The sequence below is a fragment of the Chrysemys picta genome, chromosome 10 (genome assembly GCF_011386835.1).
Source record: "Chrysemys picta bellii isolate R12L10 chromosome 10, ASM1138683v2, whole genome shotgun sequence".
Taxonomy (NCBI): domain Eukaryota; kingdom Metazoa; phylum Chordata; order Testudines; family Emydidae; genus Chrysemys; species Chrysemys picta.
This window is the reverse complement of record NC_088800.1, coordinates 30332785-30347523: the sequence shown is the minus strand read 5'-3', so window position 1 is coordinate 30347523 and position 14739 is coordinate 30332785. Positions and strand designations below refer to the sequence as shown.

General features: G+C 41.5%; 2 protein-coding genes across 26 annotated transcripts in view; one reads left to right on the top strand and one right to left on the bottom strand.

Moving 5' to 3' along the window:
* APBA2 (amyloid beta precursor protein binding family A member 2) overlaps positions 1–14739 on the top strand; it is a 304744-nt gene that overhangs the window by 214294 nt on the left and 75711 nt on the right. For 17 of the 21 annotated variants that reach the window (XR_010590740.1, XR_010590738.1, XR_010590741.1 and 14 more), the window contains 2 exons: positions 1251–1391; positions 3340–4067. The exons of the other annotated variants lie outside the window; for them this stretch is intronic. Coding sequence is in view for 14 of the 17 variants with exons in the window: in XM_065558325.1 (XP_065414397.1) it covers positions 1251–1391; positions 3340–3411 (213 nt within the window). In the remaining 3 variants the exon portion in view is untranslated. Of the gene's footprint in view, positions 1–1250; positions 1392–3339; positions 4068–14739 lie in introns of those variants that run through there. 21 annotated transcript variants of the gene reach the window in all.
* The window catches only part of ENTREP2 (endosomal transmembrane epsin interactor 2), a 407682-nt gene continuing 398980 nt past the window's right edge, over positions 6038–14739 (bottom strand). For all 5 annotated transcript variants that reach the window (XM_024101862.3, XM_005284996.5, XM_065558310.1 and 2 more), the window contains 2 exons: positions 10057–10385; positions 6038–6625 (listed from right to left, as the gene is read on the bottom strand). In XM_024101862.3, coding sequence (XP_023957630.2) covers positions 6440–6625; positions 10057–10385 — 515 coding nt within the window. In that variant the 3' untranslated portion in view covers positions 6038–6439. The remainder of the gene's footprint in view (positions 6626–10056; positions 10386–14739) is intronic.

Genomic DNA, 14739 nt, shown 5'->3' with positions numbered 1-14739 from the left:
GCGAGCTGGGGGGAGGGTGGGTGCCGAGCACCCGCTATTTTTTCCCCATGGATGTTCCAGCCCCGGAGCACCCACGAAGTCAGTGTCTATGAGTATGTTCACTGGACTACGCCCTGGCTGTACCTGTTCCTGTTGTGAAAGATGCCAGGTGGCCTCCCTGGAGCCTTCTATTTAAACTGAATCTCACTCCCTGATCTTGGACTACATGGAGAAAAGCACATTTTAATATAATCTGGTCTGATTTGTGTATAAAGTCATATACCATTGATTTAGGGAATCTTCCTCCTGGAGATGGAGCTGATGCGGCGCTATGTAGTAGTTTTAAAGATGCAATGTACCCAGAGAGAAATTCCCACGGCAACCCTTGCATCATATGTTACAAGTGGCACCTCAGCAATAGGAGGGGCTCTCACAGGAAACACACCCAACAAAATGTTATTTCAACTTATCATGTTGCTTGGATGTTTTAGCAGTTAACATTTTCTCATTCATTACTTAGCTACTTCTATAGATACAGTTAAATACCATGTAATTTTGGAAGGATTAACTTGTGGTATAAACAAAAATCTAGGTTAAGGTTTAATTTGGAGTGTGCATATGTGTGGACAAAAGGAACATACATTCTTTTGTTTTTTTCCCCCTCCCTGTTTGTCCTGCTTTGAGACATCCGCTATTGAACTATTGTTCATAAGGTTCCAATCCTCCCCTGCCTTTTTTATTTATGTCTTTATTTATTTTTTTGCACAGGCCTGAAATTTCATTTCCATGGTGATAGTGCAACTATTTTATATTTCATTGGGTGATCTGTACACAGTCATAGATCCCAAAGCCATCTAGACTGACCTCCTGTGTATTCCAACTCCTTAGGAATAAGGGCAAAATTGTGACACTGTTTGCAAAAATAAAAAAAAAGAAAAAAGAAAACAACAACCCTAAAAGCCTAAAATTAGACGCATAATTTTATTTTTCTAGTCACATCTTTTGGAGTCATCACAAAACACCTCTTAAGTACAGGTAGATGGACATGAGCTAACATGCTGAAAATAGTGTGGCTGTAGTGGCACCGGAATACAATCCTGCCCAACCCCTTAGGTACGTACTTAGGAGGCTAGCCAGATCCACCACAGCCACACTGCTCTCTTTAGTGCGCCAGCTCAGGCAGAGCTAACCTGTCTGTCTACCCAGTTCCGAGTGACCTGCTACAGCTTCACAACTGTTAACTCTAATTAAACTCTGACTTTGCCTGCCAGATTTGCAGCTTGATGCGAGGTGGAATAGCGGAACGGGGAGGGGTCCGAGTAGGACATCGCATTATTGAGATCAATGGGCAAAGTGTTGTGGCCACTGCTCACGAGAAGATAGTACAAGCCTTGTCTAACTCAGTGGGAGAGGTAAGAATCGTCTGAATTTATAATATTTTATCAAAATATTGAAACAGGTGAGTGAGAATCTCTCACTACATACTTGGGCAAAACAATCTGGTGCTAACACTCTATTACGCCCTCCATCAAACCATAAAAGTAAAGCAGTTGTGGCTACATTATCTGCATTTTACCATTGGTTTTCAAGAAAGATTTCCCTGACTGATTCTGACATTTGAAACTGCAGTCAGACATCAACCATTCAGGTAGGCGAAGAAATATCAGTCAAGCATTGTATAGCCAAGAGCTATGAAAAATGTCTCCATCTCTGTTTTAGATTTTCCAGTCATAAAATGAATTGATAGCCAGAGAGGCGAGAGATTAAGACTGACTAATATTTTAATCCTTTTGTTTTTGCTGAGATTCTCTGACTCTGATTAGGGAATGGGGTAGGAGAGTAAAACATATCTCTGTTCCTCACCATGTTTAGCGAAACTAGTGACTGATAAACAAGATGTGTGTTGGTGACATACCTTCTCGTCCCTTTTGAATTTCAGATAGCATCACTATGCTCATGCCATGGAAATACTGATGAGCATGTTAGCACAACTCTCCCTTCACAAATCCTTAGTTAAACACAATAAGGATGGGGAGATGGAATTCACACACCACACAGCCCTGTGGACTGCAATAGTGGCCCCTGCATCCACATTACTGCAGAGCCAGTAGCCAGTGCTCCTTCCACCCTCTGGTTAGGGTGAGCTAGTACAGAGAACTCCCTACCAAGACCTAACTAAAGGGGTAAAGCAGTGTTTAAGCACTGGGTGGTGAGGGCTGTATGTGGCAGTTTACCTCTTATGAATTGGCATAGCCCTACTTCTAGTGGTGAAATGATTATCACTAATTCCGAGTAGTGGGCCTTTATTATTTATTTTCTTATTTATTTTTCATTGTGAAAAATTCATTTATTTTAATGTGAAAAAAAATCTGTGTATATAAAAACCTTTACATGGAAGGCTATAGCAGTTAAAAACATAGCCCAGGTAATTTATGATTTTTGGACTAATGCAGCTAGAGTTTGAGCTGTCCTAAGTAATTGTACATTTATAAAAGGCTTTGGTCTGACTGTGCAGTGTCTGATTTTTTTAAAATAGTCTGACAAGTGCAGATTATCATTATTTTAAAATGATCACTGCTATCTAAAATCATACTTGGTTCCTTGCAGCTTGTATTGTAGCAATACGTCTCCTGGTGTAAAATCCAAAGTGGCAGCTCCATCTGTGCTTATTTTGCTACAGTTGATGGGTTGGTTGTTTCTAATACCTGCAAAAAAGTTTGTTATAGTTTGTTCATACAATGCCATGTCCTTTAACAATGTTTAATGAAATCTCTGCTTACCTCCCACTCTTCCTACTGAGTATTTACCAGGGTTACTGCCAGATGCTTCCTTTGATTATTTGACACCTTTACTCCTATCAGAGTCCAAACACCCTTGCTAACAGGCTTGAAAATGATACTTCTTGTAAATTGCTCATTTTGTAGGAATGGGGGTGGGGGAACTTGCTTTACCTAAATTTGAATGCATTTGAACATTGTGGGTGGTGAAGTTTAAACTGAAAGTTCACATTCCATGTTAGAGATACTGTGTTGGATGGGCAGACAGAGGAAAATCAGTGCCAGTCAATATTTGAGTAGGCCGGGTGAATTTTCATGTACATGAGATTTTCTTCCTGGCTAATTTCCTTAGCTTGGACAGTGGTGGTTGGATGAAATCGGTAATAGCAGCTGGTTTTTCAATTGCTTTTGCTATTCTGATATTATGTCATTTGAAAACAACCCCCCACCCCCAAAGCTCTAGATAGAAACCAGGAAAACCTCCCCTGAAGTCAATGAATGCTGTTAGTGATATGTGCATCAGGCCCCTAGTGATTCTCAACTGATAATTCTGTTACTATATTTTATGTAAATCAATTGACAGATTCATATGAAGACTATGCCAGCTGCAATGTTCAGGCTTCTAACTGGCCAAGAGACACCCCTGTACATCTAGCACATGAGGCTGTCTCTCTCAACAAAAGAACTAAATGATTCCATCAAAGTTGAAGTCTACACAGAAGAAGGAAGAATTTTGTATTTTGTATGAATGAAAGGCTTTGAAACAGGACCTGAAGATTTCACAAACTGAATGGCCAAGAGTCTCTCCCTTGCCAAAAAGTGATGACCATCTTTATCAAGAACAATAATCACTGACACAAAATCTTTGTAAGACATAGTATTTTGCAACATCTTCTAAACTCTTTTCTCATTGAAACTTATACATATTTATTTGTAATCTTCATGTGGCATGGTGTACATCTGTCTGTCATGTTTGATAATATGAGAATGAATCGGCAGAACATTTACTGCAAAGATAAGCAACTGAACAGCAGCCTCAAGTTAAAAAAAAAAATCCAAGTCCCATGTAATGGTCCCTCCACAGCGTATTGCGTAATTTGAAAGCTGATCTAGGGCAGATGGCATTTTAAAATTTCAGTGATTAGGAATGTGTGCTATTAGATTCTAATGTAAAGTGAAACCGTTGTAGTTCTTGGTATAGTTACATGTTACATTTGTCATAATGGTAAGTATGGCAAGGTGTGATATAAGTGTATAACAAAAGAACAGGCAAGTGTTTCTGATGCTAAATAAAGAATAAATGCCACAAAACTAAATTTTTTATTTACATTTATTTTTAATTTTCATGGTTTAACAGAACTGCTTTTCTGATACTTAAATGTGTTCCATGGTTTGTGTAATATTTTCTATTACCCTTTGATTGACATTAGCTCACAATGGGAGAGCCATCCTTAGTCTTTTATAAAAACATTCTTGTTCCTGAGGCATTGTTCTGGTGAACGAGGAGGAAGTAGCACCAACAGCAGTATTAGAATGTGTATAGATAAAATAAGTAGTAGTAAAGTTGTATTCATTATGAGAAATTGTTCATTAATGTAACTTTGTCTTGATTTGTGGGGGGGCGGAGGGGGAGGGAGAGGGACAAGGCCTTGAAGAAAATACACTGTGACTTTAGAAGCCTTATCATGCAGTAAATAAAGCTTTAGGATTTCAAGGAGTAACATATACGTTGCATGCAACTGACCTTAGGAAAGAATTAACCCTAGTATCACTAATAAATCTGGAGTAATAAAGACAACTTGCTTATCTTGTTTATTCTGTTAGTAAGTTTACTGAATTCAAAAATCTTCCTAGAAATAGCCCCATTAATTCTTCATCTAAATGCAGTTGCAAAGAATCAGGTAGCTGGAATCCATCTGCTGCCTTGAAGTCAGAATTATAGTAGGTGGTATATCTGCAGAATTCACAGTGAATGGATGCTTGCAATTACCCTACCTTGTTGCCACTGGATGTCACTGTAGCTTCATGCGAATGTAGTTGAAGCAGCATCAATTTAAAATATAGCGATATTGATGATTGACAAACACACATTGTGAACTGAAGCTACCCATCTCCAGCTACACACCCTTGTGACCTTTTCACAGATTGTCTGCCAAGTTCAGAGTGACACAAATGAAAACAGCCAAGCAATTAAACCCCATAGATGTGTTTACAAAAGTTAAAATTGTGCACATTAGACTGGATTCCTTATGAGAACACGGATCATGCCCTTTCCTATCTCTGCTGAGTTGTAGCTTGCATTGGTTTGTTCTTAACAAAGACCTGGCAGGCACCATCTGCTGTTAGTATTGGCATTAGTTGAGTTTTTTAGACCAATTTTTAATGCAAAAGACCTACTAGAAGAAAATTATCCATGCTAACAAATGGAATAAACCAAATCAGAGCAAGATGAGGGCCCAATGGGATGCCAAAGATGTATCAAGATTCAGGGTTTTAAAGAGGTTTTTCAGGGCCCAGGGCAAAATCTGAAACTGAGCCCCCTTCCCTTCCAAAATTAGTGTGAAGATGAAAGAGTTTAAGATGGTAGGGAATGGGGAGCAGGGTTAGCAAGGGTCCAGGCCAGTGGGGTGGCTGCCTTCCTCAAAGGGAGAGAGGAGCTCTGGCCCCTCTGCTGGTGGGGATGGTATCCACAACTCTACTCCTAGCTCTGGGTGGCTTCAGACCCGCCAGATGATGACGACAGTTGTGGCAATGATAGGATCTGAGCCTGGCCAGGATGGGGGAGTCACTTCCCATACTGCCCAGGCCACTTAAATTTGGCTCAGCTGCCCCCCCTCATTTGGGGGGCCCTCTCAAACAAGGCGGGAGGGCAAACTGCCCTTTTTGTGCTCCCCCAGGTAGCCCTGTGTGGATTGTCCATGAAAGGTTATGGAAGTCAGCTTTTAGGCAATTCCAGCAGTGCAATGGCTTTGTCCATAGTGCACCTGCTGGACATAATTTGTAGTGAATTTAGACCTCAATATATAATGGCATCTCCCAAACCATCAAACTCATGAGCATTCAGAAGAAAGTAAAAAAGGAACCACTTTGCAGCCTTTACTAGAATTTAAAAGGGCAAGGGGCATTTGAGAAACAAAACAGCTCTAGCAGAAGATAACAATTAGCTTAGCGTCATGAAACCTATGTACACTTAGAAATGGAAAGAAAGGGAAAGCAGCTATGCTCTATAATAAGAGTGAATCTTTGTATTTCTAACCAAATCAGTTTTTGCAGAAGCAAAGTCCAGAAATACTTTTTATTAAAACACTGATGATAATTAAAACCCATTGAGGTACATTAAATAAATGCAACTTATAAGTTGTACAAAAAGTCTCTTGGTGATGGTTTTCAGGAAATGCTGCATGGCAGCAGCATCTCCATCAATATGTTCAAATCAATGCATGTCTGTTTGGGAAAACATTTGTTACAAGTTTAATAATAACCCTTTAAATTTTGCAAAATGCAGGGCTTAAAAATTTACATTCAGAAAAAGAGTGATGTTCTTCTACTATTAAGTAGAAAGTGGAATTCCAAAAGGAAGACACTTTTTTTTCCTTTCTAAGCCATCCATTATTTGCATTTCTCTGTGTGCTGGACTCTTCTCTTTGCTGGAATCAGCTTTTCTGCATACCTGTAAACTGTTGTCAAAGGATTGTCTCCCGGCAAACTCCAATCAAACTGTGTGGCCTGTCCCGCTCTAAACTGCGAGTGATGTGGGACCTGCGTAAGAAGGCAACTGGAGAACTTAGAGCACCACAACTCTGAAGGTGAAGATCTTCTTGAAGTCGTTTTCTAGAGGTATTCACATTCTGCTGGGAACTTGTAATTACCTGATAAAGGGGGGAGCATGGAGGGAGGAGGAGGAAAAGGAGACAGGATACTTAAAAGTGGCAATTCTTCAACAAAAACTTCAAAAACAGTCTCCCAACGAGAAACTGCAGAACTGGAATTAATTTGCAAACTGGACACCATCAAATTAGGTCTGAATGAAGACTGGGAGTGCATGGGTCACTCCAAAACTAATTTCCCCCTGCTGATACACACACCTTTTGTCAACTGTTTGAAATGGGCCACCTTGATTACATTGAACTCATTAGCACAACAAAAGTGATTTTTCCTCCCTTCTTGTCAACTGTTGAGAATAGCCCACTTCCACCTTAATTGAATTGGCTCCTTAGCACTGACCCCCTCAGTAAGGCAACTCCCATCTTTTCATATGCTGTGTATTTATATCCTACTGTATTTTCCACTCCATGCACCTGATGAAGTGGGTTTTAGCCCACGAAAGCTTATGCCCAAATAAATTTGTTAGTCTCTAAGGGGCCACAAGGACTCCTCATTGTTTTTGAGGATAAGAGCTGTTTGTTTCACTGCAAAGATTCAGTCACTTCTGTTACAGTAACAGTTTTCTGCTCAGTCTCTTTTATTGAATTTTACCTAATATGGTTAGGCCACAGAAGGTAAAATCCTAATACTACCACCAGCCAATGGCCTTTATGTCAAGTGGGAGGGGCTGTGCTTTTGGTGCTGAAATCTCAGCTTCATTCCTCACTGACAATTCATGAAGCAGCATCATGTAGCTGCTGCCGGGACAAAGAATGCAGAAACCACCGTCCTCCTTCAAAAAAATCTTGGTTTAAATTAAAGAAAATATGTTCCCCCTTCTCATATGGGAACAAACTGGTAATTGAGGGCCTCTGAAATGGTCAGACCTGGGTACAGCTAGACAGGAAGCCTGAGTTAAGCTGCAGTGACCTCGGGCTCTTGCTCTTTATGCTGCTTCAGACAGACTTTTAGAGATAGAGGGGAGACAGAGCACTGCTGTGGTTGGCCTCAGCTGATCAGAGAGTAAGTGATGGAATTGTGACTCCTGCTGAGGCGTGAAGGAGGGGAATTAGATAGAGAGGAAGGTGTTTTCTTAGAACACAGCTTTACCTTTTAGTCCTCAGGTATAAGTTTGGGACAATGAACTCCATCCATTTGCTTAGAGGGGGGAGGGAAAGAGCGATTGATTTTTCCCGTCCATTAACTAAAATTTGTGTTCTTTCTCACCATCACTTAAAGAGCAACTCTTTTGTGAAGTAGCTTGTCACTTCCATTTACACCTCTAACTCTGAATTACATAATGGTTATTGAAAAGGCTCTGAGCTTCAAGAGCAGATTGATGGAGCTGCTTGGACTTTGTTAATGTTTGCTGACTGGAAAAATAACTTTACTAGGATTGCTCCCTTTGTTTGAAGCAGCCATGTGTCTCCTCAGATCTCAAAAACTACACTTGATAAAAATCACATGCGTGGTTTCCATTTTTACTATCTGTCTAAAACACTCAGTCTATAAGTCTATAAAAAAAGGTATTTTTCTTTTTGAGAAGTTATGGCTTTCCATTATAACCCTAATATACTGTTTCCAGCTTTCTAACCTTTGGGAGTTAATGACCTATAATGATTTCAAAGCAATAAAAATGTTAACGACATAAGGTCACTGTGGAATTCTTAAGTATCTCAGGATATTACTGTTTTTCCACTGCTGTAACTAGATATAGTAAGGTTAGTATTTCAATATGTTCTACTTACCAGCTAGCAAAAGGCTAATGCTAATTATCTTATGACCATGCCTTGGTCAATGGTGGACACTTCGTACAGCACTTAAGTTTCTCTCACAATGCTATTTAATGACCACTATATCACATATTTAAAGACATAGGAAGTTTTCATACTGCTGAGGAAAAGAGTGGACAAGCAGGCAAATGCGACAGAGACAATGATCTCTAGGATATGGGGTTGCTCCCATTTATATATCCTCAATTTTCCACCCAGAATCTTATGGTAGTGGGCTAGCATCAGTGTTCCCTCTAATTTTTCCCACACGTGCGGAATAAATTTTGTTATGTGTGACACATCATCCTCATATTGGTGCACATAACAAAATTCATGTGGTGGTGGTGGGGCCGAGGGGTTCAGAGTATGGGAGGGGACTCAGGGCTGGGACAGAGGGTTGGAGTGCAGGGGTGTGAGGGCTCCAGTTGGGGGTGTGGGCTCTGGGGTGGGGTTGAGGGTTGGGGGGGGGTGAGTTCTCTGGGGTGGGGCCGGGAATGAGGGGCTCAGGGCTGGGACAGAAGGTTGGGTGTGTGTGTGAGGGGTGAGGGCTCCGTCTGGAAGTGCAGGCCAGGGATGAGGGGCTCAGGGCTGGGGCAGAGGGTTGAGGAGCAGGGAGTGAGGGCTCTGGCTGGGGATGCAGCAGGGATGAGAGGCTTGAGGTGCAGGAGGGTGATCTGGGGCTACGGCGGGGAGAGAGGACTCCCCCCAGCTCTCTCTCCCTGGAGCAGCACCTGGGCTATGGGGGAGAGGTGCTTCTCCCCTGGCCGCAGCAGGTTGGGGCCTGGGGCAGGGGGTTCCCTGAGCGCTTGCCCAGCCATGCAGCTTACAGGCAACTTAGGGTAGCATGTCTCTCAGACAGCCTCCCGAACCACTGGGAGAAGGGAACTCCATTTCTACAGCTGATATTTTTGTTACAAAATGAATAAGAGGTCAATCCTGCAGTCGTATTCAAATTTGGCCAATAGGCATTAGAAAATCAGATGGCCCAAAAGGGTTTATTTTGAATCATGCTTTAGATTACAAAACATATTAAGCTTCATGCATTGTTCAATGCTTTGTGTTTTCATGGTCTCTTCCAAGCAAGTGAACCCAATTTATTCCTCAGTCAAAGGTGTGGGGATCCTCTGTTCCTTAATTCTGAGAATTAGAATTTGCCAGCTTCTTAAAAAATAACCAAACCCAGTGTTCATCTTCTAGCCAGAAGCATGGGTGAGCACTGTCCTCCTTCAGAACAGATGCCAACACCACTTGCTTATCTACCCATTCTTGGGCAGTTGGTAGACTCCATCCCTCCCTTCTGCCATCCAAATGTATCTGCTCCACAATGCAGCTGAGCTTCACTAGTTCAAGAAGCAAAAGCTCCAAGTCAGTTTCCAAACCTTTGTATCCTATGTCCTCAAATACGTTTTCCACCCCTGCCTTACAGTTGGGGAGAAGAGAGTAAGCTTAAAAATAAGGTGAGAGTTCCCTATAAATCTTCAAGGACAGCATCAGTATAAATTCCTGCTCTGTGGAGTTTAGTGCTAAAGCCCATCTTTAAAATCATGTCTTGTTCAGTTCAAAATATGTCATTGCTTGACAGAATTAATACTCTAAAGCCAACCCAGGACACAAGCATGTTAGAACCTGTTCCCTGCTTATTATAAACACCATAATGGTCCTACCTGGTCTATAATGTTGGCACTGAAGATGGCTTCTTCCATGTGTCTTTCATCTGATTTGATTACAGATCTTATGCTGTTCACAACGTGACGCACTTCTGGAGGGAGATTACAATTTGAATGTTCCAAAAATTTAGCCACCAAAATTTTTGTGTCTTTATAGGCCTTAAGGTCTACTAAAGAGTGCGGTCGCTCTTTGGAGATTGTGTTGAAGGCCTTTGGCTTTAACTGTAGGTCAATTTTCCTTGTCTCTCTTTGTTTTCCAGTGGGTGGGAAACGGCTTACAGAGTCCTGGCAAGCAGAGGCAGCCACATGAGAACTACAAACGGGAACTAAAAATAAAGGGGGGGGAAATGAAACTTTTAAAAAAAGGCTAGAATAAGAAAGGTGTCAAATCAAACATCCTCATAGGGGAATATTATAACGTTCAGCCTACAACCTATAACTCCTAGTAGGTTCACAGTGCAACAAAAGTATAAAACAAAGGAAACATTTAAAAATAGTTATTTTAAAGACTTCTAATAAGGGAATTGAATGCTGGTGAAACACTTCACATTGGCATTCCTTGAAAAGTTCTCCCTTTACCCCCCAAAAGGGTACAGCACTGAGAGTGGCAGGGCAACATTCCTCCCCAGGACTAGGAGGGACCACATGGGAGAGTGGATAGTTAAAAATCTTCATGTTCATTGATCCTTCTGCTAATACTGCTATCATGAATGCCAGTGGATACTAATTGTGTTAGGGGAAATTTTTCCACTACAGACTGGGCTGAGACAAACATTAATTATATACAAGTCACTGCCCCTATGCTATAAACACAGCTGTAGACTCAAGTTTCCAGGACAACTAGTCAGACCAAGAAAAGTTTAGGATTGGTCTGGTGGCCTCAGTCATTTTATTCTGAAGTGAATAATGCATCAAACCATTGTGAAAAATAGAGCAAAAGCCCATGCTGAAATAAAAGATCCAGGTCTCCACTGATTTTCTCCTGAAGGCTGCTTCCCAAAATATGTGGATGTGCCCTATTATAATCTGTCACAAAACTCTGCCCCCACACCTACTTCAGTGGTTCCAATATGTTTTACTAAGGCAACCTTCCAACTGCATTGAGTCTTTTTTGGGAACCACCATTACATATACGTATCCTGCGCCCTGGCACTGCAACCCTAACTGTGGCTTGGTGGACAGGTGATGGAGGGGCAGCAGGGCCCAACTTAAGAGGTGGTGTAAACCCAAGTGCAGGACAGGAGCCACTGCTGCAGGGTGAGCATCGGGTGGACTCACTCTGCACCAAGCCGTGAGAAGTGTACATGGGCCTAAGTCCCTGTGACCCAGAATGGGATGGTTTGGGAATCAGCTCTTTTAACTGGGAAACTGTAATGAAGCACTAGAGTAAAAGAAAAGAAGTTCAGAGGCCCCAGGCTCAGCACTAGAACGAGTGATAACATCTGGATCTAGGCATCATGTGCATGGAAAATGGTGTTATCCCATACTGAACATAATTTATGTATATTATTATTATGACTATTATTGTTTGGGGGAAAAGATTCCCAATTACTTGATTTTATTTTTCAGTCTGTAGCTTGGTATAGTTATTGATAGGGGAAAAAAAACTATAATCCAATTTTAGGAAATTGACTCCTCTCCTGTTTCTAATGCAGCCTGAAATAATCCTGTTTCCTAATGTTGGCTACATGTAGGAGCGCAGGCAAATTATCACCTGTTAAGAAATGTTTCAAGGGTTATGATGCATTTTCCTCTTTCTTGTATATTTATCAAAGGTGCTTATATTTAATGTTATAGGCCTAATCTTGAAAGCCAATTGACATCAATGATGTGCAGTGAGGACTCAGCTCCTCTTGGGAACAGGCCCTATTGTAATTCCTCAAGAGACCCAATTAACCATAGAGGTATCTAGGATGTACTAGAAACAAGCAGGATGAATTCCTCTTGCCTCTATGTCTAAAGGAGCAGGAGTTCCATTTAATAATTTCATTCCCCGTTACAGATTCATTCTGTTGCAGAGCAAGTGTCCTGCACCACTAATTTTAGTTAATGTACACATTCTGGAGAATACCTTGCCACCTTTTCCTGAGCTCCATCCTATCGTTCAGTTGCCAAAGCATCAATGAACTGCAGAGGGGCTAGCAAAGCATCTGCAAACAGCTCCAGAGGTATTTTGCTCTCTACTAAGAGGGTACCTGAGAGGCCAGCACAATGATCAATGATCATGTGATGATGCCACATAGTAATTACCACCACCGTCTTTTTGACCTCAGGCTTCTGACAGTCAAAAAAGATTAAATCCGCCCATTTGTGGTAAGCCTGTTTATTACTCTTTCCAACACTGAAAACTATTTTGAACTTCTAGGTATATTAGAGGATGTTTTTCTTCTGCATCTTCAAGGCAAAGCAGATAATGAAAAACAGGTCTAATCCTTCCTGGCAGAGTGTATAATTAAATCAGGAAAAACCAATATTAAAAGAACACTGAGTCTCACAAACTCAAAGCCATAATGAAATTAAGAGGGCTGGCTGCTTTTGTCCTTAACTTGCCTTGATGTACCTAGGTACTGCAATACATGATGGTGTATGGCTCTCCAGTTAAGAGATGACATTTCAATAGGTTTAAGTGGAATTTGTCTTGGCAGCCTTTACCACACTCCTGGTGCTTAACATACCTGGGGCATAGAGCAAAATGAAACACTAGACATTGTTATCTGCCACACTAGTCACTATAGAGAATGCCAACAATGGATGGGGTTACTCTGGGCTAGTGTGCACAGCTATATTGGCAAACCCTCCCAGTGTAGATGCAGTTTATACTAGCATCACTAATTGTTTTAGTCCTCCTTTGTTATGGCAATAGCTTATTCAAAAAGAATACAAACAATTCATTTATAAATACTTTTAAAATTGAGAACCCCTTTCTTATTGAGATTGTATGTGAACCTACCACAGTCACAAAATGCAGGGATTACTGACCATGAGAGTCTATTACATCAAAGATATTTTTTATGTTCTTGTATCTGAAACAGCAGATTCCCCTGCTTTAAACAAACAAACAAACAAACAAACAAACAAACAAGAAATCTGATTCCCAACATCAAGAGGTAAGTGGATGGATTATTGACCAAAGAGACCAGAATGGGTCTATCATGTCAAGTCTTACTTGGGGGCACATTAATCTGAGGATTATTGACAAAAAAATCCATAAAGTCTTAATCCTGCTTGGAAACAAACACTTTAATTCCTGGATTATTAATACATTAGGCGTAATGGCTCTTGTGTTACTGTAGGTACTGCACAAGTGCAATAATTCTGCTCCAATATTTTATGCTGAAGCTAGTTGCTGTGCAATGGCCGTAGCATGCGTAATCCAATCTGGCAGAGACTCTCCACATCAATGTGTAGCGTTACATTTATAAATCACTAAAAATCAGGATTTATATAGTGGAAATATGGCAGGCACCTAAGAAAAGTTAATTGGTGGCGCCTAGGAGTGGAAACTGAGTTCTAATTAACATTGTCCTACAACTTCTCCATCAGGAGACACATACCTTGGTCTTCCCCCATGAAAGATGGCCCCCACACAAATCTACCGCTGTAAACTTGTGCAAATCACTTTATTTTCTGTGCATAAATTCCCCATCTATACAATGGGAATAGCAAACAATTTCTCTCCCCCACCCTTTCTCTTTTGTCTTTTTAGACTAATCTTTTTGGGGTAGGGACTCTCTTTTCACTATATATTTGCACAGCACTAGCAGGATTAGTCTCATTTGAGGCCTCTAGATGCTACCATAACACAAATTATAATAAAAAGACAGAAAGCTAAACTGTAAATTACTGGCAACAACCAGCTTTTCCTCTGGGTTTTGGATGGAGCCCAGCTAGTTCCCAGCATCCCACCTCTTGTCCTCAAACTCTGTGGATCCCCAGTTCCATTTCTACAAGGTCACATCTACCCCCAGTGCAAACCCTCAGGCACAGCTCCCTCCCTGCGCGGAAGTAGAAACAAGCACAAAGGAGAGTGGGTGTGTCCATTTCCTGTATCTCTGCATTCCTCTGGAGAACATTTGTTTGGTCTGGCTTGTGATCAGGATGCTCATGTTTCCTTTCCCTTCCCTTACTTTTCTCCTCTATGGAAAGCAGGGACCTGTGTGTGCTTTAAGGTCAAAAGGCTTTCTTCCTACTTCTGCCAACAAATTCTAACACAATACGGAGCCATTGGGGCCCTTCTCACTGGGCTGAATCCACCTCACTGCAACATGCCCACCTAGCTGGACTTGGCGCAAAGGAGCTGCATGGGTAGATGGGAAATAGAATCCTCCTTCCCAGGCATGGAAGATCAGTAGAGTTCTGTGCAAGATACTGCAGCAACCATGCTGAATGCTGTTCCCCCATTCTGCAAGGAGCATCCCCACTCCTTACCTGGCCACTCTCACCTTGTTCCCATGCCCCAGTGCATGGTGGTGTGCCCAGGAGTGTGGACCCCCTTGAATGGGCTGCAGATCTTCTGCCTGTCCTGCGCTGAAACTACCCCAATTCCACTGTGCCTCAGGCTTCACTGCTGCACAGGAGTTTTTCCACTGAATGAACAATGTACAGCCTAAAGCAATTACCAGATTGCAATTTGCAGCATCTAAACATTCCATGTTAAACTCTACAACTTCATAGCCCAGG